General features: G+C 37.3%; 4 protein-coding genes across 6 annotated transcripts; 2 read left to right on the top strand and 2 right to left on the bottom strand.

The window, feature by feature from the left end:
* The first annotated feature begins 2,595 nt into the window (after window positions 1-2,595).
* On the top strand, window positions 2,596-4,437 carry LOC116105430 (ACT domain-containing protein ACR4-like). Its single transcript, XM_031391858.1, has 5 exons — window positions 2,596-2,706; window positions 2,797-2,864; window positions 3,002-3,595; window positions 3,709-3,813; window positions 3,902-4,437. Exons 1-5 carry the CDS (start codon window positions 2,700-2,702, stop codon window positions 4,241-4,243), a joined length of 1,116 nt encoding a protein of 371 aa, XP_031247718.1. The 5' UTR covers window positions 2,596-2,699; the 3' UTR covers window positions 4,244-4,437.
* Window positions 4,438-5,065: 628 nt separating this feature from the next.
* On the bottom strand, window positions 5,066-8,943 carry LOC116105429 (SWI/SNF complex subunit SWI3A-like). Of its 3 annotated transcripts, none has more exons than XM_031391855.1 (8): window positions 8,803-8,943; window positions 8,123-8,664; window positions 6,838-7,332; window positions 6,295-6,413; window positions 6,084-6,133; window positions 5,597-5,760; window positions 5,312-5,495; window positions 5,066-5,172 (listed from the first exon to the last, which is right to left on the bottom strand). In XM_031391855.1, exons 1-8 carry the CDS (start codon window positions 8,888-8,890, stop codon window positions 5,081-5,083), a joined length of 1,734 nt encoding a protein of 577 aa, XP_031247715.1. In that variant the 5' UTR covers window positions 8,891-8,943; the 3' UTR covers window positions 5,066-5,080. The 3 variants fall into 3 exon arrangements, with proteins under 3 accessions (XP_031247715.1, XP_031247717.1, XP_031247716.1); XM_031391857.1 differs by having other exon boundaries at window positions 5,066-5,169; XM_031391856.1 differs by having other exon boundaries at window positions 6,838-7,329.
* An 8,254-nt stretch (window positions 8,944-17,197) lies between these two features.
* Window positions 17,198-18,878, top strand: LOC116105413 (pentatricopeptide repeat-containing protein At5g66520-like). Its single transcript, XM_031391840.1, has one exon. The coding sequence runs from the start codon at window positions 17,198-17,200 to the stop codon at window positions 18,788-18,790; it is 1,593 nt and encodes a 530-aa protein (XP_031247700.1). The 3' UTR covers window positions 18,791-18,878.
* A 589-nt stretch (window positions 18,879-19,467) lies between these two features.
* Window positions 19,468-21,800, bottom strand: LOC116105424 (60S ribosomal protein L7a-1). The gene is made up of 7 exons (XM_031391851.1): window positions 21,708-21,800; window positions 21,165-21,212; window positions 20,867-21,068; window positions 20,369-20,538; window positions 20,121-20,249; window positions 19,950-20,042; window positions 19,468-19,820 (listed from the first exon to the last, which is right to left on the bottom strand). Exons 1-7 carry the CDS (start codon window positions 21,708-21,710, stop codon window positions 19,689-19,691), a joined length of 777 nt encoding a protein of 258 aa, XP_031247711.1. The 5' UTR covers window positions 21,711-21,800; the 3' UTR covers window positions 19,468-19,688.
* Window positions 21,801-22,378: the final 578 nt, after the last annotated feature.

Raw genomic sequence — 22,378 nt, 5'->3', positions numbered from 1 at the left:
TCAAAACTCCCCTCCCTGTTGCTATTTTCTTAGCAAAAATGAAGCTCACCTCTCCTCCTCCGCCTGCTCTTCCTCTGCCATTAACATCTTCTGCAAGAAGATCTGCCTCCTCCTCCTCCTAACATTTGTCTAGGTTGTGTACTCCTCTTTGTATCTTAGATTTCTTTCCAAAATATTTAATGGATTGGGTTATGATTTCAATTTAGTGGTTTAGGTTATTGGGTTGTGTTTGATGTAATGCAAGTTGAAATGAGTGAAATTGTTGATGATTTTCTTGCATTGCAAATAGCTAAGGGGGGTAGCAATTGTCACAACCGATTATAGGTGAAATGATGAAAAAGAATTTCAGAGCTAACGATCGCTCCGCTTAAGCGTACACCAGATCGCTTAAGCGATTCGTAGATACTCTTAAAATCTGTCAACTCTTAATATATCAGTTAATAATTATTTTTCTCCATTATAGGTATTTTGCTATTATTAGTCATGGGACAAGTTGTTTTGAGTGTTGAATATTTTGGTGAGTAAGTGGAGGACGAAAGTTGTCAGAAGTGGATTGAGAAGAGCGAAGAAGTTATAACAATTGTTGTGAGTACAGAAGTTAGTTTTGATGAGTGATTGATGAAATCATTAGAAGAAGTGGGTGAGTTGCTCACGTAGTGATATGCTGTGAAGTATGTTTTAGCAGAGTTCCTGAACATTATAAGGTGTCCCCTCCTTGTATTAAAGTCGGATAGAAGAGGTAAAGTTATATATGCTTGATGTGGTTGAAATGGTTCGAGCCCAATTTTAAGGGTTTCTATGTAGATAAACCTTGGAAGTTGGTTCAAAGGAAAGGGAGAACAAGCAAGTTGGTGTGAAGAATACTAGTTTTAATTTTAACTACGAGGGCATTGATTATTTGTTGAAAAATCAAGAGTAGGCGATGATTTTGGTGGTGAAGAGGACATTGTAGAAGAGGTTGGTCAATCGAGATTAATGGCTTTTGTTGAGTCACAAGCCTTAGGATAGAAGGCATGAACCATATTAGGCACACTCTGAACTTCTCTGAAGAGGTATAATTATTGCCTTCTTCTTAACCTCTCCTCAAATCATGTGCCGAAATAGAATGTTGGCCCGCCCCCCCTCCCCTTAAAAAAAAAAATAAAATCTTTTAACAAAAGTTTCGCTGCCCGCTCTTCTACCTTTCTTCCACTCCGGCTTCTGGAAAAGGCTCACAATTAGACCTATCATCAAGGAAAATTTCATCATCCTAAAGCGCAGTGGGTTCCCATCCACCACATTTCATTTCTTTTTTACATTTAACAGAGTGCAACAAAAGATAATGTGTGCCTGCCCCCAGAACCCCTATTCCAATTCTCGCCTATGTCCACAAAATGACCAAAACAACTACTTTTGAATTGGTCCATACCTCTCATGTGCCTACTAGAATCTCCTTATTCTCGTAAACACTTGCCAACTTGACCTTATTGTCACCCTTGTGGGGAAGTATGACATAATACCATAACAACCTCTAACCCTATTTTATAATTTATGCTTCTACCAATGTTTTAAAAAAGCCAGTTCGACGATTAAACCGGTTCGATCAGGAACCAGCCTTTAAGCCAGGTCAGGCTAGCCCAAAACCAGGAATGTATATTACCTAGTTGACCCACGGTTAGACCCAGGTTATGTAGCAACACACGATCCAACGTTTTGGGAGAAAATCGGGTGAACACTTAACGCCAGATTTCAACCCCTAAAAACAAAATCCTTTTTGTTTTCCCACATTTGGGTTCTCTATCGAGCCCTAACCGATTTTTTCTCCTTCATTTGCGATTCTTTATTTCGTCTCTTCAGTTTCTTTCATTCACGGCAACACATTCGTTTCACTTTGTTTTCTTTTTGTTGGGTTCATTGGTAGGGTAAGGTGCTTAGTAAGGTGGGTTAGGGGTGCGTGTTGTTTTATTTTTTTTTGTTTTTCTGTTGATTTTCTTTTAGATTCTTCCATGTGGGTCCTACGCTGTTGGGCTGATGGTGGTTGGGACTGAGTGTTTGTGGCCTGCTATTTGACCAGTCATGCGTGTTTGAGTGAGAGGGTGGTTTCTCAGTGGTTATAGTTGTGTGTTGGTTGAGTGTGATGCAGTAGGCAGCTACTATGTGGTTTTGAGAGGGTTGTTGTAGCTATTTCTCTGATTGGGTGGTGTGTCGCCTGTTTATGCTGGGTGGTTGGTTGTTGCCATAGGCTAGTGTGCTACGCTAGTTCAACTTAATTTTGCTTCTCCCTCTCATAAATTTACACGAAAGAAGATTGAGGAAGAATTTTAGAAAGTAAACTCTGCTTCTCCCATTTTCTTCTTCTCACCCACGGCTCACTCTCAATTATCTCCTTCTCCTTTCAACTTCAAATAATGCAATCCTTTTATTATATTTTAAAAAAAAATCTTTCATTTTTTATAAGCTTTGACAAAACCATAGGTTGAAATTGTGCGCTGCCATCACAAAATTTATTTTGATCCAACATAAAAACAGCAATATCTCATGCACCCTGGTTTTAATGAAATGTTTTTTAAAAAATATATGCAATTCTTCAACGTCCAGCTGTTGGTTTTTAGGTTGATGGGGTCAATAGGCACGGTCATTTGCTTGAAGTTGTCCAAGTTCTTAAAGACCTCAACCTTCTTATAACAAAAGCATACGTATCTTCAGATGGAGGATATTTAATGGATGGTATGGTTTTTTTCACTTACTTTACAAAAAAAAAAAAAAAAAAATCTCTCTGTTTTATGTAATTTTCTAATTTTGAAACTTGCTTTCCAGTGTTTTATGTTACTGACACGGATGGGAAAAAGATCAGAGATAAAGTAACCGTCAATTATCTACAATCGGTAAGCAACATTTCGTTCTTATGGCCAAACTTTTGAGTGTCTTTGAGCATAGATAGAAACAACAAGGGTAGCGTATGAAGTCATTTCAGTGTTTTGCAAATCTCATGTTCACAATCTTCATTTGTTCAATTTTTCAGACTCTGGAAACCAATGCAAGTTTCTTAAATTCAATGAGAAGCTCAGTTGGTGTAATTCCCTCTAAACAGCATACCTCAATAGAATTAACTGGCGCTGACAGGCCTGGATTACTGTCAGAAGTGTCTGCAGTCCTAACAGACCTCGGCTGCAATGTGGTAAATGCTGTGATTTGGGCACACAATGCCAGAGCTGCAGCAGTTCTTCATGTCACAGACCAATCATCCGGCTGCGCAATTGAAGATCCTGAAAGGCTGTCAAAGATCAAGGAACTCCTCTGTAATGTCTTACGAGGCAGTACTGATTTCAGGACACCACGAATGTCCATTTCTTCAAATGGGGTAATGTATAGAGAAAGAAGATTACACCAAATGTTGTTTGCAGATAGGGACTTTGAGAGGCCAGAAAGTCCTAAGTACGAGAGTTCAAGACCTCATGTAACCGTGATGGACTGCAGTGATCGAGACTATACAGCTGTGACTATAAGGTCTCGAGACCGGCCTAAGTTAATGTTCGACATCGTATGCAGTCTAACAGACATGCAATATGTGGTTTATCACGGCACAGTCATTACAGGAACAACAGAAGCTTATCAAGTATGATTACAGATTGTTTTATAATGGATGAATTGACTGGCACTTGCACCATTTTATTTTTCTGTATGGTAGCAGTGGCTCAATTTTTTAACTTTAGAAAACTACTTTTGTAGGAATACTATATCAAACATGTGGACGGATTCCCTGTAAGTTCAGAAGCTGAGAGACAACGAGTTATAGTTTGCCTTGAAGCAGCTATTGAGAGGCGAGCCTCAGAGGTTTGTTTTACCCCATAATCAATTTTTTTTTCTTTTTCGGGATAATAGATTATACGTGACTTATGGAAAAATTATTGTGTTAATGTAGGGCCTGGAACTAGAAGTGTGTACAGATGATCGCTTTGGTCTTCTTTCGGATATTACGAGGATACTTCGTGAGAATGGTTTGAACATTAGAAGGGCAGAAATATGGACAAAGGGAGGTAAAGCAAAAGATAGTTTCTTTGTGACGGATGTGTCTGGGAATCCTGTAGACCCCAAAATTATTGATTTGGTCCAGGATCAGATAGGACAAACTATACTTCAGGTGAAAGGGAACTCGGATATGTCTCGGAAACTTCCCCAGGAGACAGCAAGAAGTTTCTTCTTTGGAAACTTTTTTAGGAGACGAAGCTTCCAAAATTTTAAACTCATCAAATCTTGCTCATAGTGCTGCTCATACAGGGGGACTTTATTCAAGAAACAGCCAAGTGTTTGTGCTTTCTTCAAGAAAACTATACAAGGACAAAATTATAGTACAAAAGTCGCATCCTCCGCAGGAATTATTGTTGGTTGTTGCTGGCCTTTCTTTTTCCTTTCTTTCTCGTACATTTTCTACAGTGTGGAATTGAACACATTGTACAAATGAGAGATAAAGAAAAAGAAATTAGATTGTACAAGATTAGTTTTTTCAGAAAAAAAAAATTGTAATATAAATAAATATGCAAGTGATCCCTTGTTGGCATAAATCCAATGTATCATTTACGATGCAAGAACTTGGCCCATGCTGAATACCGACCATGTCAAAACAATGGCAAGCACGAGACGTTTAAAGAAATAGTTGAATGGGAGGAACAGAATTAAATCATCTTCCAGAGTCATGAACTTCTGCATTCATTATAAAAATATAAGAGTATATAAATCTACGAGCAATGCACTTCTTTCAGATTTTCTTCTTTTTAATTATGTTCCCCCGTCGGCCTTTCTTGCCAGAACAAATTAAAAATGCAAATTGCTGAAAATAAATGACCTGAGAGATCGAAATGTGAAGAAAACAACATTCAAATCAAAACTCATTTGTTGCATCTTAGAAAACAAAATCATCAATTTGTTCTGCCTCCGGATCTATCCGTGACTCAGCAGAATCACCAATCTAACTTTCCGGGTTAATCACCACAAGACCAAGGGATATAACCTTGTGTGTTTTACGTTTCCAGTGACAAAAATAAAGTTCGTTACGCAAATCAGTCGGTGTATACTGTAATGCCTTTGGACAAAATTCACGAAACTAATGGTGCAAAATGTTCCATGACCCTAATTCCAACCCAATTGCATCAGCACCCCATAACAGAGAACCAGAGAGAGAGACAGTAATTGCTTCTGACATCAAAAGAAAGGGAAATTATACATAAATCATACATTTGAATCCTGGAAAATTTGATTTAAAGATTCATCTATTCTACTTCTGCCTCTTTACATTAAATTGAAATCTACTTACTACATCATCAAACTACACTACCAGTTTGCGATTTAATATAAGTATGATCTCTCCATTTAGATACACCAGCACTCAAAGCCCTTTGCAAGACGTCAATCCGCTCTGCTACAAGACATTCTTTCAGTTCCAACATTTCAGCATATTCCTTCTCCATTATCAGCTCCAGATCTTCAAAATGCTTGATTTTGCAGTGCAATTTCTTTAACTAATTATGTGTTTATGAAATGAACAAATATTAGGAGCTGCACACCGGTAAGTCTTTCAACAAGGAACAAAGAGAAATTGAAATAAAAAAAATTGACCTACCTGTGTCTCAATCATGGTGGCCACTAAATGTTCAATTTCCCTGTCTTCCTGATCAGCTAATAATTTGGCATTAGAAGCAGCTACCCCAAGAGCAGTTGCTGTCGCTGCTCTAATACGTAAAGTCAGAGGTATGTCGTTATTTTCTGTGCATGTCTCTTGACTTCCTATAGGAAACCATACAAATGGAGATGATTAGAAATGATACAAAGTAACAATAAAAGCTAATAAATGACCAGGGAAAGCTGCCGAGTATTGAAAAAGTGTAAATGAGTGACAAAATCTGCTATATAGACAGATAGAGAACCAAAATAACGAACACTAAAGTCATATATTTGGAATTATGTGATGAATGAAAAAGATTTCACATAAAATAGGAAGTAAGGGAGTATAAAGTAGCAGAGAAACCACAGTTGGTACCCCCAGCTCCTGTAAGCAAGTTACTTATGCTGTCTAAAAAATTTTGTACAATTGTGATTACAACAAATACCTGACTGGGAGGATGTTTCCTTTGTCTCTAAAGCACCGACCTGATATGCCCTGAAACATTAAAAAAAAAAAAAAATGTAAGATAATGTCAAGATCACAGTGATAACAGAAAAGCTAACCAATTGACTTAAAGCATCACATGGAATTAAAAAAATTAAAAAAAAGGGGGGGGGGGGGATGGCGCGCATAGTGGGAGACCATAATCTACATACTCCTCATTGTCATCAAATATCTCCCTTGGACATGAGCTTTCATCACAAAGTGCCGTGATTGCAGCCTCGGCTGCAGCAGCAGTTATATGTGGGCCCCCCATGGTTGAGATGAGAGCAACCTAATAGAAACAATGTCAACATTCATCACACATAGAAAGATAGGATGAAACTTTAGAAATCAACATGTTTATTTTTCTTTTTTATATGATTTATTAATGCCTGAGACAAACAAAAAAAAAAAAAAAAATATTGATTAAAGCTGGCAGTCTGTAGTCGATCCAAATAGAGCAATTCTAAAAAGTAGATTACAAGTCCCTCTTTTTCCTATTTCTCCTGCCAGCATATGCACACGTAAGTATGCAATACCACCAGCACAACGTGCAAACCCATAAGAAGATTAAACAATCTGAAGTTCATATAACACACTTCCTTTTCCAAGTGAGAAAAAAAATAAAACCTGATAATAAAGTAAAATTACTACAGAATAATGAAAGGACAGTCTGGTATGGTTCTAAATGTTATGGTCTGGCCAAGCACCTTTACCTGTTTTATCAATGAACCACCAGCATCCGAAAGGGAAGCAATTCGTATTCTCTTTGCAGGAGGTTCCTGGCTTGCAGCATCTCCATTTTGCTCAGTCTCATCCATCTGCTCATGAACCTGATCCTCAACTTTAGTGTCGTGATGCTCAGATGAAGGCATCAGTCCATGTGTAGCAATATTCGAGCTACCAGTGGAGCCATCAGGACCACCCCTTCCACGGCCAGGACCCATTATAAACTCCCCAAAAGGCAGCTCAATGAGCTTTGAAATACAATCGAGTTTACTCTTAGTTTTAACATTTTGAGCAACAAGCTCCCAGTCATCCCCATGCTTCATAACAGATTCTAAAAGAAGTAGGATTTCAGCCTCAGTCCAGGTAGATCCATGAGTAACATTTTTTCCATTGCCATCATTAAACTTAAAATCATCCATGGACTTGTTCTCCCCATAATTTCCATTTTTGAAACATTTTACACAAATGATGAAGCGACCCTGCTGACGAAAATAGAATTGTAAAGGGCATTGCAAGAACTATAAGAAAAAAGAAAATGTAAAATGAGAGGATAAAAAAAAAAACCTCATATGACTACTTCAGTACATCTACTCAACAGAGGTTGGCATTATTTACACGTCTAAGATATACATGTACAATAAGAATTAGTATCAAGGCTGAATTTCTTATATTCAGAAGATTAAATTCCCAGAAAGTGAGGATTATCAACTTTATACCCTTTAAAGTTAACAGTCCAAACCTATATTAGATGTAATGTAATAAACATTCAAGTTCAATAGCATAACCCACATATCATCTAGGAAGACCACCAATAAAATTGCAATAGTAAAATAAATACAATTCAGGAAACCATAATGAGTCCAAACACGGTGCTGCACAGCCAACCAATATAAAAAGTTCTTAGCAACACCTAAATATGTCTTTCACAATATTGGTCCCTTATTAACCAAAATAAAATGTATAAACTAACTCATAAGCTCAAAAAATGGAGATTGAGCAATCACAAATAGCATGTGGACAATGCAAGACCATATTATTAGCAGTCCAGCAACCTAAGATCAAATATTAAAAAAAAAAAAATGAAAGAATTTAGAAAACACGACCCAAAAATTAAAAAACACACGGTAAATAGAAAGAAGTTAGCGACAATTTCCCAAGCAGAAAAGAAATGAAACCAATAGAAAAACAAAACACATCGAATGCACAAATACAACCATATAATTCTAAGCTAACAACATCAGAAAGCAAAGCACATTAATATATATTATATACCTTGCAATACTCATAGCATCCGGAATCACATTTCTCTCCGCAGCTCATACACTTCAAACCCTTCAGCTTCACCAAATCACCAAAAACATCTGAATACGACGCCAGAAGGGGCAATTTAAACCCGTTTTCACCATCCAGCACTCTACCTTCCCCTGCAGACTGCGGAGGCGACAGTGGTCTCAAAGAATTTGGCATTGCACCCACACGAACCCCATTCGGGGCTCCTTCCTCAACCCTAACTTGATCCTGAAGTTTAATGTCCTCCAAGTTATCTCTATTGTCACTCGCAGGTGCACCAAAGTTTATCAAACCCCACTTATCCAAACAATTGAAGACTTTATGGAGCAAACTAACGTCACCCACAAGTGACTTTCTAACTTGAGTGAATGTCAACCTTCTGTAAGGCTCTTCTCTGTACTTATTTATCATGAAGTCCCGGTATTCTTTGTATATTTTAGGAGTTCTTGAAATTGAGCTCCCATCAAAGAACTCTTTTAGAGCGATACGCTCTGTTTCGTGAATGTCATCCCACCTAAACCAACCTAAACAAAATAAAAGTTTAAAAAAAAAAAAAAATTAACTATTTCTTTCCTATAATTTTTTTGCTGAGAAACTATTTTCACGGGAAACAATCGAAAAATTTTAGGTTTATTAAGAGAGGCGAGGAGGGAGAGACTTACTGGAGTTGCTTGGAATGGTATAGAGTTCGACGTCGGGTCCTCCGGAACGATTCGGTTTAGAGTTCGGGTCATGTTGTGAGATATCCATTTCAGACTTGGATCGGGAGTTGAGTCGGAACCGATCTAACGATATTCGTTCTCTCGGAGGTCTAGGGTAGTTGAGGTTTTTTGGGTATTCACGAGGTAGCTAAGTAACGTCACTGACAAATAAGAATTTGACTAGTAGGATGCGGACCCCACCATAAATTGCTTCCTGTTTTCAAAACATAATGTTAATATTGTGGAGCAATTTAGGCTGTGAAGTTAGAGCTCGCAGTCTCGCAAGTCGCACCTTAATAATACCTTATCGTGTAGCCCTAAACCTTCACAATTTTTTAATCACTAAAGAATTTCTTGATTCTTAGAGTTAGTTACATAGGCGGATAGGCTTCGCCGGATTTCAACATTTTATAATGATGTATTTGGTCGAAAGAATATTGTATTATTAGAAATGTTATATTAATAAAAAGTTAGTTATCTTGAAAATTATTGAAAATGTTTAGAGAAATATGTTTGATTGGTTGAAACAAATTGGTAAATATGTTATATTAATATGTTTGGTTTGAAGAAATAAATTGGTGAACATGTTATATAATTTACTAAAATACCTTTCTTTTTTACATAATAATATAATATTATTTTTATTATTATTATTTAAATCATTTTATTTAACCCCCTACATTTGAAATTTTGCTAAAACACCCCAACAACAAAAAAAGTTTAATACTTAACAAAAACACCCCCACCTACCCCAAGCCATTGCTCGCCGTCAGCCACCACTGTAAACGAAGGAGGAATTGGCTATAAGAGCGTACGATCGACCGGATCTAGCTAGCCGTGGGTCGATATGGCCATTTTCGATGGATCTGACCGGAAATGGTCATATCTACCACTAAAATTGGTCGTCGTTAACGGCCAAAAGCCGTAGATCTTGCTGAAAATGAACATAATAGCCATCTAGCCGTTTTCGGCCATCAATATGGCTGAAAACTTCCATATCGGCACACGACGACAACTTCTGACAGTGGTTGGCCAGCTGTCGACGGTGGTGGCTAGTAGGTGACGGTGGTCTTAGGTAGCTTGTAATTTGTTTTAAATATAAAGGCATTATTGTCCAAAAACTTAATTAAATAGGGGTAAAATTGTAATGATCGATTAATATAAAGTGATTACAAAATAAGGGCATTTATTGTCCAAAAATTTTATTAATAAGGAGTAAAATTGTAACAATAAATAATTACTAAGTAATCTTAAACTACCTAAGAAAATAGAGGTAATTAGATTACCTCCTATATTACTAACAGTAACTACTATTGGTTTTAGAAGATTACTGGAATATTATATTACTTGACAACCAAATATGGTAATCAAGTAATAAAATATGACATTATCTTAGTAATTGGGGGATTACCTCCAACCAAACACGCCCTAAGGGTATAGAAAAAAGATCGTTGGGCACCTTCTTTGAAAAAGAGTAAAAATAAATTAAATAAATAAATAAATCTTATTAATATATTATCTGGAAAAACATTTTCTAAATATTTTTTATTATTTTAAAATATTTATTTTATTATTCTGCTTATTTTAAAATATAAAGTCCTTTTTCCATTTCCTTGATTAGTTTTAACACCAAAAATTTATGATAAGGATGTAAGTGATTAATTATAGAGGATAACGGTCAGTTTTGTATGCTTAAGGGGTAAAAGTGAAATAACGCTTAGGAGTCCTAACAAAAGTTAAAAAATGGGGTGTTTGTATTAAACTATGATCTTTTTCTACCTCCGTGAAATGTTGAAACCTCAACGGAGGTTTGTGTAACTAACTTTATTATTATTATTATTATTATTTCATTATACTATATAATTTGGTAAAGCACCAAATTTAAAAAAAAAAAAAAAAAAAAAAAATATTGTGTTCATCCCACTTGGTATTTATTTACCAGCTAATAACTTAAGGTATCTTCGTTGTATTTAACTATTTATCCCACCAGAGTAATTTACCTGTCACAACTGCAAAACATTGTGGCAAAAGATTAAAAGGCCATTTTGGCCTTGGATTTAATTTAAAGGCCATCAAGGTTTTCAGTCTTTACTAAATGGCCTTGTTTTTTATTAAGACAATTAATCACTAATCATGTTTTAATTAGGATTAATGAAGCATTAACTAATTTTTCAAAAATTATACTTTGTCCTCAAAAACCCAAAATTGTTGCAAAGAAACCCAAACCCAAAACAAAGAACTTGATTCCTACTCTCCCGCCATTAACGTCGGAACTGCCCTCCCTATTGCTATTTTTTCTTAGCAAAATCGAAGCCCACCTCCTCCTCCTCCTCCTGCTCTTCCTCTACATCTTCTTCTTCCTCTGCCATTAACATCTTCTGCTAGAAGATCTGCCTCCTCCTCCTCCTCCTCCTAACATTTCGTCTAGGTTTGTGTTACTCCTCTTTGTATTTTAGATTTCTATCCAAAAAGATTTAATGGATTGGGCTATGATTTCAATTTAGTGGTTTAGGTTCTTGGGTTGTGTTTGATGTAATGCAAGTTGAAAGAAGTGAAATTTGTTGATGATTTTCTTGCATTGTGGATAGCTAGGGGTGGTAGCAATTGTCACAACCGATTATAGGTGCAAATGATGAAAAATGAATTCTAGAGCTGATCGATCGATCGCTTCGCTTAAGCGATACACCAAATGCTCTTTAAAATCTGTCAACCCTTAATATATCAGTTAATAATATTTTTTTTCTTCCATTATAGGTATTTTGCTATTATTAGACATAGGACAAGTTGTTTTGAGTGTTGAATATTCTGGTGAGTAGGTGGAGGACAAAAGTTGTCGGGAGTGGATTGAGAAGAGCGAAGAAGTTATAACAATTGTTGTGAGTATAGAAGTTAGTTTTGATGAGTTGATTGATGAAATCATTAGAAGAGGTGGGTTGAGATACTCACGTAGTGATATAGTTGTGAAGTATGTTTTAAGCAGAATTCATGAACATTATAAGGTACCCTCTGTTGTATTAAAGTCAGATAGAAGATGTGAAGTTATATATGCTTGATGTGGTTGATAATGGTTCGAGGCCGATTTTAAGGGTTTCTGTTGTGGATAAACCTTTGGAAGTTGGTTCAAAGGAAAGGGAGAACGAGCAAGTGAGAATACTGGTTTTAATTTTAACTATGAGGGCATTGATTTCTTTGTTGAAAAATCAAGAGTAGGTGATGATTTGGGTGGTGAGGAGGACACTATAGAAGAGGTTGGTCAGTCGAGATTAATGGCTTTCGTTGAGTCACAAGCCATTGGGATAGAATGCACGGACCATATTAGGCACATTCTGAACTTCTCTGAAGAGGTATAATTATTGCCTTCTTCTTCTAACCTCTCCTCCAAATCACGTGTCGAAACAGACTGCACGTGATTTGGAAACCTTTCTAACAAAAGTTTCCGCTGCCCTGCTCTTCTTTACCCTTTCTTCGACTTCGGATTCTAGAAAGGGCTCACAATTTAGACATGTCATCAAGGCAAATTTCATTATCCTAAAGCGTAATGGGTTCCCATCCACCACAAACCACATTTCATTTCTTTTTTTACATTTAACAGAGTGCAACAAAAGATAATGTGTTGCCTGCCCCCAGAATCCCTTATTCTAATTCTCGCCTAAGTCCACAAAGTGACCAAAACAACTACTTTTGAATTGGTCCATAACTCTCTCGTGCCCACCAAGAATCGCCTTTATTCTCGTAAACACTTGCCAACTTGACCTTATTGTCACCCTTGTGGGGAAGTATAGTATAGTATCCATAACAACCTCCAACCCATACTCTTTATAATTTATGCTTCTACCAATGTTTTAAAACCCGATCTGGTCCGACTGGTTAAATCGGTTCGATCGAGAACTAGCCTTTAAGCCAGGTCAGGCTGGCCCCAAAACCAGGAATGTATATTCACCTAGTTTGACCCACGGTTAGACCCGGGTTATTGTAGCAACACAATGGTCCAACCGATTTTGGGAGAAAACCAGGTAAACACTTAACCCCAAATTTCAACCCTTAAAAACCAAATTTCTTTCTGTTTTTCCCCATATTTGGGTTCTCTATCGAGCCCTAACCCATTTTTCTCCCTTCCATTTACGATTTCTTCATTTCGTCTCTTCAGTTCTTCCTTCATTTCACGGCAGCACATTCGTTTCACTTCATTTTCTTTTTGCTGGGTTCATTGGAAGAGTTTAAAAGGTGGGGTGAGGTGCTTAGTAAGGTGGGTTGGGGGTGCATGCTGTTTTTATTTTTTTTTGGTTTTTCTGTTGATTTTCTTTTTAGATTCTTCCCATGTGTGGTCCTACGGCTGTTGGGCTGATTGGTGGTTTGGGACTGAGTGTTTTGTGGCCTGCTATTCTGACCAGTCATGCGTGTTTGATGTGAGGAGGGTGGCATTTTCTCTAGTTGGTTATAGTTGTGTGTTGGTTGAGTGTGATGCAGTAGGCAGCTACTATTGTGGTTTTGAGGAGGGGTTGTTGTAGCTATTTTCTACTTGATTGGGCTGGTGTGTCGCCTGTTTTATGCTGAGTGGTTGGTTGTTGCCATAGGCTAGTGTGCTACGCTAGTTCAACTTTAATTTTGCTTCTCCCTCTCATAAATTTACACGAAAGAAGATTGAGGAAGAATTTTTAGAAAGTAAACTCTGCTTCTCCCATTTTCTTCTTCTCACCCACGGCTCACTCTCAATTATCTCCTTCTCCTTTCAACTTCAAATAATGCAATCCTTTTATTATTATTTTTAAAAAAAAAAATCTTTCATTTTTTATAAGCTTTGACAAAACCATAGGTTGAAATTGTGCGCTGCCATCACAAAAATTTATTTTGATCCAACATAAAAACAGCAAATATCTCATGCACCCCTGGTTTTAATGAAATGTTTTTTAAAAAATATATGCAATTTTTATGTTGACGTCAACATGATGGCGTCATCGGTTGAACCAACAAGTTCAACCGGTTTAACCGACCAACCCGGGACCTAGTTGATTCAACTGGTTTAACCAGCCAACCTGAGACCCGGCCAGTTTGCCAGGTTTCATCCCAGGTTTGTTATTAAAACATTGGCTTCTACAACACTGCACAATCGATATAAACTAAATATCAGCACAAAAAGAAACCAAAACAACCAATAGGCTACCAATCTAAGGGATATGGGCTTGGAGGGCATCGAGAATGGGTGTTTTTGGCTTTGAGAGATCGGCGAAGCCAAGGCAGGCCCTGCAGAGGCTGTTGTGGCAGGTTGGATGGTTGGAGATGGTTGGGGGTGGCAAAAGAGTGTGGAATAAAGGGGTTGGGGACTGCCCTGCATATTGTAGGGCTAGCCACGCATGTAGCTGTGCATGACCAGCTCTGGAATATGCAAGGCAGCCCCCAACCCCCCTATTCCACTCTCTCCTGCCAAATCCAATCCTCCAACCTCCCACAAACAACCTTCCTAGGGCCTCTCTTGGCTTCCCCGGTCCTCTGCAACCAAAAACACCCACTCTCTCGATGCCCTCCAACTGCTCAACAAAATGCAACAATCATTCTAACAACCAACACCAACCAAATATCCCCAAATTGGCACCAACAACCAATTATTTCATAAAATAGTAAGGAATATTACCTGTTCTTCCTCCTCCTTGTTGAAATTTGCGTCAGCATCCTCGTCTTCAAACCCATTTTGGAAGCCTGCCATCTCTTCTTCTACTCGCGTGGTGTCTTCTGTCGGCGGCATTTCCTCTGCCGGTGGAACAACTTCAGTCATCAGAAGTTGCTCCACCGATACCTCTTCTTCTCCAATCTTTGATCAACCACCAGAGTCTAGAATTTTGAGAGGGGCTAGGTTTTTCTTAGATTCTTTGTTAATCTCAACCATTGTTTGTTTGTAACTAACAGGGGAATNTTCAAGTGAGTAGAGATTTCTTTTAAGTATACATATGTTATGGTTATTGAGAAATTGAGATGAGATTGATGATGAATTATGCTTGTTGTTGGATATATTTGAATATGAGAAGTGTATGTGATGGTTTGATGATGGGTTGAAATTGTAAGATTTGTAGTAATTTTTTGGAGTGTGTTTGCCTTGTAGGTATGGTGATGCTACAAGAGAGATTTTCTCTCATTTTTTGATGGTTGAGAAACAAATTGAATGATAATTAAATTAGGGTTTGTTTATGCACAAGTAATATTTGATGAAATGCCTAAGAGAAGTATAAGTTTGAGTAGAAACCTTAATTTTATATAACATTGCATATTTGCATTTCATGAGTGCATCCAAGTAAAAATTTCAAGCATGAGCCATCCATATGCGTATAATTGTGTATGTGTAGAAATTTAAGAAAAAATAGAGAATAAAGACATAAAGAATAAAGAATAAAGCAAGAAAGAATAAAACACTCTAAGAATAAAGAGAAAGGAAGAATAAACATTAAAGAATTAAGGAGTGGTAAAGAAGAGAAAAGAATAGGTTCTTGTGATGGGGAACCGTGAGTGCTAAAAAGAAATTTTCACATACACGCCACCTTAATTGAGTGGCATAAGAAGAAGAAGAATTGTACGACCCGTAAGAGTGTATGTGGATGAGGGTTGTACCAAGAAGAATTCTTGCATGCACACCATCTTAATTGAGTGGCATAAGAAGAAGAAGAATTGTACGACCCGTAAGAGTGTATGTGGATGAGGGTTGTACCAAGAAGAATTTCCTACATGCACGCCACCTTAATTGAGTGGCCTAAGAAGAAAGAATAATTTGTACGGTCTGCAAGAGTGCATGTAGATGTGGACTGTACTCACTCACACAGCCAAGGTTCCAAATCCATACATCAACCGAGACCGATCGGCAAAGAATAAGAGAGAAAAAGAAAGAATAAGAATGAGAAAAGAAAGAATGAGAAAGAATAAGAATAAGAAAGAATGAGAAGGCTTGAACAAGCCAAGAGAAGAAAAGAAAAGAATAGAAAGAAATAGAACAAGAAAATGGAAATAAGAAAGAAAAAGCATTTTATGCATTATTGCATATGCATTTTATTCATGCATATTGCCATGAATTTCATCATAGTTAGGAAGAATAGAAAGAATAAGAAAGAAAGGACAGAGAGAAATAGAAAGAAAGAAAAGAACAGTGAGAGTAAGAAACAGAGGAAGAAACAGTGAAAGAAAAGAGAAGGAATTAAGTAAGGAAAGAACCAAAGAATGAGAAGAGTTAATAGATTTACTTACTGAGCATTTTTATGCTCACCCCGTTGTTTTTCCATGTTTTTGCAAGACATAGGTGAGCAGCGGTCGGAGGGACATCGACAAGCGGAGAGGATTGGCATTACTATCCACCGTTGCTAAGTTTTTGTACTGGTTATTTTGATATATGTAAAGAATTATGTTTTGTAAGTAAAGAAAAATTTGGGCCTAACTATTTTCATATACTAAGTATGTATGTTTTATTGTATATGTTATAAAGAATACTAGTAGAAAGAAGTCATTACACTCCTGCCAAATCCAACCCTCCCACCTCCCACAAACAACCTTCCTAAGGCCTCTCTTGGCTTCCCCGATCCTTTGGCAACCAAAAACACCCACTCCTCCGATGCCCTCCAACTGCTCAACAAAATGCAACAATCACTGTAACAACCAACACCAACCAAATATCCCCAAATTGGCACCAACAACCAATTATTTCATAAAATAGTAAGGAATATTACATGTTCTTCCTCCTCCTCGTCAAAATTTGCGTCGGCATCCTCGTCTTTAGACCCATTTTGGGAGCCTGCCGTCTCTTCTTCTACTCGCGTGGTGTCTTTTGTCGGCGGCATTTCCTCTGCCGGTGGAACAACTTCAATCATCATAAGTTGCTCCATCAAAACCTCTTCTTCTCCAATCTTCGAACAACCACCAGAGTCTATAATTTGGAGAGGGGCTAAGTTTTTCTTAGATTCTTTGTTAATCTCAGCCATTGTGTGTTTGTAACTAACAGGGGAATCTGTCTTCAATCCAAAGAGCAAAAGATTGAAACAATGCCGGAAAACAGGAAGGAAAATTGCAAGAGAAATGGCTGGTGTTCGTCAGGTCACTTAAGCCATTTGAATGGGGGTGTTTGTTTTAATTTTCAAAATTTAAAGCAATTTCAGTTTATTATACTATCACCTATATATGTTGAAATCCTTGCACTCTAACCCTTTTTGAATCTTTAATGATACTTAAGTGTCCCATGTCACTTTTTCAAACTTAAAAAAAAAATTCAAAACATTTTCAAGGTTATTTTTTCTTTCAATTGCAAACTTGAGAAGTCACTACAATTGAATTTCCTCGCAGAACATGCATTGAAAACAAAATCTCGTCGCCTTCTCCCATTGAAAACATGCTTTTGGCAAACACTCAATTTACCTGCATTCCCAACTCAACAAAATCAATAGAAAACTTCAACACAACCTCTAAATCTCGTCACCTTCTCCCATTGTTCAAGGGTTGCACGCATTTAGTCCAATTCAAGCAAGTCCATGCCCAAATCATCAAAACTTCATTTAATAATAAGACTATCACCGAAACCCAACTAGCGAAGCTCATAGAATCTCTAGTGAACTCATCCCAAATTGACTACGCGCGTTTAGTTTTGAATCAAATAGTTAACCCATCGACTTTTGCTTTTAACACCATAATTAGAGGCTACGCAGAAGCTGGTTTAGGCCATGAAGCTATTCGACTTTATATCCAAATGAGATGCAAAGGGCTAGAGCCCGATAATTTCACTCACCCAATTCTTTTAAAGGCTTGTGGTAGCCTTAAACAAGGCAAAGCTGTCCACTCACTTGTTGCCAAGAATCAAGATTTTAAATCGGAAATACACTCGTTGACTCGTTTGATCACGTTTTATTGCGGTTTTGGCGATATTGATTCCGCCCGGTTACTGTTTGATAAAATGGCAGATAGAAATGTGGTCACGTGGACTGCAATGATTAATGGTTATGTTAAGCAAAATAGGTACAAAGAAGGAATTGACTTGTTTTATCAAATGAGAAATTGTGGGGTTGAGATAAATGAGCTGACTTTGGTATCTGTATTATCAGCTTGTGCTAGCCTTGGTGCTTTGGAGATGGGGAAATGGGTGCATAGATTTATTTATAAGAATAGAATTTTTTTGAACCATAAGCTTGGTGCTGCTGTTATTGACATGTATGCAAAATGTGGGTACATTGACGAAGCTTCAAATGTTTTCAAGATTGTTCCTGAGAAGAGTGTTTGTACGTGGAATTCTATAATCGGAGGGCTAGCAATGCATGGTTCTGGAGAGGAAGCGCTGGAGAGGTTCTATGAAATGCAAATGAGTGGGATAAAACCGGATGATATTACATTGATTGCCGTTTTGTCTGCTTGTACTCATTCAGGCCTGGTAGAGAAAGGGAAGGAGATTTTCTGTAAGATGAGAAGTGGTTATGAGATTGAACCAAACATTAAGCATTATGGTTGCTTTATAGATCTTCTGTGTAGGGCAGGGCTCTTGGATGAAGCTTATAAGGTTGTGAGAAACATGCCAATGGAACCGAATGCGGTTTTGTGGGGAACATTGTTGACTGCATGTGCTGCTAATTCTAATGTTGTCGAGTTGAGTGAGACTGCAATGGAACATCTAATCAAGTTAGAACCATTCAATGATGGAAATTATGTTCTCATGTCAAATATATATGCAGCAAATGAACGATGGGACGATGTGGCTAAGATGAGGAGACTTATGAAAGAGAGACGGATTGAAAAGAACCCTGGCTGTAGTTTAATTGAGATAAATAATGTTGTGCATGAGTTCATGGTTGGGGATGGCAGGCACCCGCGTTCTGAAGATATTTATTCCATGTTGGAAGATGTTGCCATAAGCTTAAGAGAGGAAGGTTATACTACGCAGATGCATCCAATTATCAACGACGAAAACAAGTTCCAAACCTTTTGGTCTATTTGGTAGACTATAACTCACCCACCCTATGTCTTGCGACTTGCATTGTGATTTGTCAGATTGATTCTGGGTGTCACGGACTTAAACTGACACTGAGATAACCAAAACATAAACCCACACTATTTCCATCGTGTTGCTGATTTGGTTTTCACATTTACAAGAGCGGTTAGTCGTTCAAATCAGGATTCACGATCATCTTGTACAGACCTTCTTGTGAATGATGGATTTACATTTCAGTATGACATCGGCCAATTACTATTTCAAACATTTGTTCGAACTGCCAGGATACTAATATGAATAAAAATTTTAATTGATTTCTCCAACATCTGCTCTGCGTACCCTCTACAGATGGATAAACACTTAAACAGCATGTCTTAATGCATCGAAACAGTAATACGATGGAATGAAATCATACTGATGAACAGAGGAAAAGCCAATCAGAACTCAGAAGACAATTGTCCGGTGGGTACGTATCCCCGTTTCTTTACTTAGTTGGTTTCTCATGTACCGGACAATTGTCTTCTGAGTTCTGCACATGAGAAACTAACTAACAAATCCAATCATATTAGGTCATTTGGCAGATCTCAGCAACCAATTTATAATGCAGAAAATGGTTCAACATTAACCACAACCATTATTGAATAGACAGATCAATGAAGCTGCTGCATTTAGTATAACACAATCTATATCGAAAAGTAGACTCAAATAATGTTTTTCATATTGAAAAGCACAATACTAAGGGTGCAATCATGTAAAAATAACTAACAAAAGGTAATTTGGCAGTTCAATTTAAAACCATATTCCAAGTGAAACTTAAGAAGTAGATTCTAGGCGACTACATAGAACCATTTCACCAAAAACAGACATTAAATCAACAGATTGAAAGACTAAAGACTCAGCAAAATTCCTAGTTCATCCTCTGTGCGGCTTCCTTTGCAAGAAGTCTTTCCTTGGCCTTGGTTTTTGCCTGTGATTTGGAGCCCATGATACCACCTCCCCATTTCTTTCTCAACTCATCATATTTGTCATTAAAGTTTGCCTGAAATAAAATCAGAAACATTTTCATTATTTCTATCATATAATCATATTAAGAACAAAAAAATTAAGAAGACAAATTTGTAGCATGTGCAAACAATTATCCTTCTAAAACAATGCAGCTCCAGCATACCTTGATGGCTTCTAGGATCTTGCTAAACTCCAGCTTGTCCTCATTCTTGACTGTGGTCAAACACAAGACAGAAGCTGTCTTCTTGTGGACAATCTGCAACAGAAATGTAAATGTGATTGATTCTTCAAAATCATGAAATCAATAGAAGTACAAATTTCACACAGCTATTACCGATCCTAGACGCGATTTCCCTTTCACAATACAGTAAGGGATCTCCATCTTTCTGCACAAGGCAGGAAGCCAGACAACCAACTCTATTGGGTCCACATCATGTGCGATGACAACCATTTGTGCCTTGTTCTGCAAAGAAAATACCAGGCATTTTAATCATTTTCAGATGCCTTTGGGTAAGGCATGCAGAGTTTATTGAAGGACAGTGATACTATGTGCATTGAAACTGATAAAACAATTAGCCAAACCTGCTCAATAAGATAGGTGACATGGTTAAGACCATATTTCACAACAATAGGCTTCTTAGCCTCAACAGTTTTTCCTTCGGCCTCTGCCTGAGCCCTCTTCAAAAGACGTTCCTTCTTGGCAGCTTTATCCTCAGGCCTGTACTTCAGAAGCAACTTGAAGAGACTTGTAGCTGCAAAGAGAATAATACACATACCACAGTTGTTATTATAATTTTAACTAGTCAGAAATAAATTTGAAGAAAAACTTCTTATTACACAAAGATCAAAAGGCTCAGAGTTGATTAGAAATAATGCATTTCACATACAGTGCAAGAACTGGCAAAATGTATATGAGTGAAAGTAAACAAACAGGGATCTATCCTATAGAGCATCATCCATCCACAGGTGGTTAAATCATAAAGTGAAAAATACTATGAAAGCCAGCAGTAACAAAAGCAATCCCATACATCAATACAAATACAAATAACAAACTGAAAAAACAAAACAGTTTGATCTTACCAAGATTCTTGTCCAAGGTCTTGGTGAACTGGTTCAAAGCAGGTGGCACCTTCAACCTCTGTCTAAGTATCCTTCGCTGCCTCTGAATACGAATTGCCTTGGGCCACTTCACATAACGGTGAAGATCTTTCTTTGGAGGCAAGGCCCCTCCAATACCAAACTGCTTTGGTCGCTTCTCAAACAAGGGATTAACGACCTTTTCCTGAAATTTCAACATCAACATGACAGTAAGTAAAGAAATAAAATAAAAAAAACATACTGCACAATAACTAACTTATCATAAATTCATAATCAATACCGGCTTCTTCTTGGCTGGTGCAGCAACTTTTCCTCCTCTCTTTGGAGCCTGAAACACAACACGTGTAAGAGATAAACAAGCCCCACATCCATACTCACAGACTCCACAACCGCTTAAGGTATATTCATTCAAAATATATATGTCAATTCTACAGAAAAGTTTTCAATATAATTTCACAGCATGAACATGTAGTATACCTATGATTAAATTACTTTGTCACACTATAGTTACATGTAGATCTTATCTATAGTATTTTAACATGACATAAAGTAATTTGCATCTAAATTTTTTAGAAACAAATTATCAAAAAAACATGTGTAGTTAATTAAATTCTTCAGATCTTCATTTTTATTGATGGTAAACATTCAATCTTCTCATAAAAATTCAACTACGTAAAACATTTGGCTATCTAACAACTTAGTTCGCAGCAACAAAGCTTATGCAACAATAATAAACGTATCTAAACTGAACCAAGGTCAAGTAGTAAGCATCAAAGAGATGGTAAAAACATGGTGAGCGAGTTAGGTTTACAGATTTACTAACCATTTCGTGCCGCTTCTAGTCTTGGCTTGTGGTTTTTGAGAACGGCGAATGAAAAACCCTAGCCAGGCCACTCTTAGTGAAATAGCTGGAAGACTAGAAGAGGTTTTTTATAGTTAGGTTAAGGCCGTATATAAGTGTGGCCACTTTCGTAATTTCAATCAACATTGTGGCGCAAAGGAACTACGTTCGTGGGCCGGGCTAGGTTTGGTTTGAGCACACCAACCATGTTTCTTTATTTTTAAGAGGTGTTAAAGTGTTACTTGTTTTTAATTTTTCATAATCCATTTAGGGTTCGTTTGTTTTATTATTTTTGATAGGATTTTAGAAATAATATTAGATAGTTAAATAAGAAAGTATTACGAGGTAAAATTTAAAAATTTATAAAAAACCCCATAGGCTTGCTAATTTAATAAACACCCCAAATATAAAAAAAAAAATTAAATGACAAAAAAACTCCCACCATTCTCAGTGCCAAATTCCGGCCACCACCATCGGAATCTGATCAGAAAATTGCATTACACCACAGACCGGTTGGATCTGGCGGGTAGGGCATTGATATGGCCTTTTCTAGCTAGATCCACCATGGATCTAGCTGGAAAAGGCCAGATCTGAACATCGACTGCTGCAAATGTCCATCTTTGGCCGTCGTTGACAGCTAGATCTAGCCTTTT

Source organism: Pistacia vera, unplaced genomic scaffold, assembly GCF_008641045.1.
Source record: "Pistacia vera cultivar Batoury unplaced genomic scaffold, PisVer_v2 Contig499, whole genome shotgun sequence".
In the NCBI taxonomy this organism is placed as follows: domain Eukaryota; kingdom Viridiplantae; phylum Streptophyta; class Magnoliopsida; order Sapindales; family Anacardiaceae; genus Pistacia; species Pistacia vera.
The sequence above is the reverse complement of the archived record's forward strand: the minus strand, read 5'-3'. Positions and strand labels throughout refer to the sequence as shown.

What these genes read in the sequence shown, in the direction of transcription:
- LOC116105430 (XM_031391858.1), top strand. An exon ending in CCGTCAATTATCTACAATCG is followed by an intron (nt 2,865 to 3,001) that starts GTAAGCAACATT and finishes TCAATTTTTCAG; the next exon opens with ACTCTGGAAACCAATGCAAG. An exon ending in GAACAACAGAAGCTTATCAA is followed by an intron (nt 3,596 to 3,708) that starts GTATGATTACAG and finishes CTACTTTTGTAG; the next exon opens with GAATACTATATCAAACATGT.
- LOC116105429 (XM_031391855.1), bottom strand. Translation starts at nt 8,890, where the DNA reads ATGGATATCTCACAACATGACCCGAACTCTAAACCGAATCGTTCCGGA. An exon ending in GGAAACATCCTCCCAGTCAG is followed by an intron (nt 5,761 to 6,083) that starts GTATTTGTTGTA and finishes GGTTTCCTATAG; the next exon opens with GAAGTCAAGAGACATGCACA. An exon ending in CCACCATGATTGAGACACAG is followed by an intron (nt 5,496 to 5,596) that starts GTAGGTCAATTT and finishes ACACATAATTAG; the next exon opens with TTAAAGAAATTGCACTGCAA.
- LOC116105413 (XM_031391840.1), top strand. Translation starts at nt 17,198, where the DNA reads ATGCTTTTGGCAAACACTCAATTTACCTGCATTCCCAACTCAACAAAA.
- LOC116105424 (XM_031391851.1), bottom strand. An exon ending in CACCAGCCAAGAAGAAGCCG is followed by an intron (nt 21,069 to 21,164) that starts GTATTGATTATG and finishes TTGAAATTTCAG; the next exon opens with GAAAAGGTCGTTAATCCCTT. An exon ending in AGATCCTAGAAGCCATCAAG is followed by an intron (nt 19,821 to 19,949) that starts GTATGCTGGAGC and finishes ATTTTATTTCAG; the next exon opens with GCAAACTTTAATGACAAATA.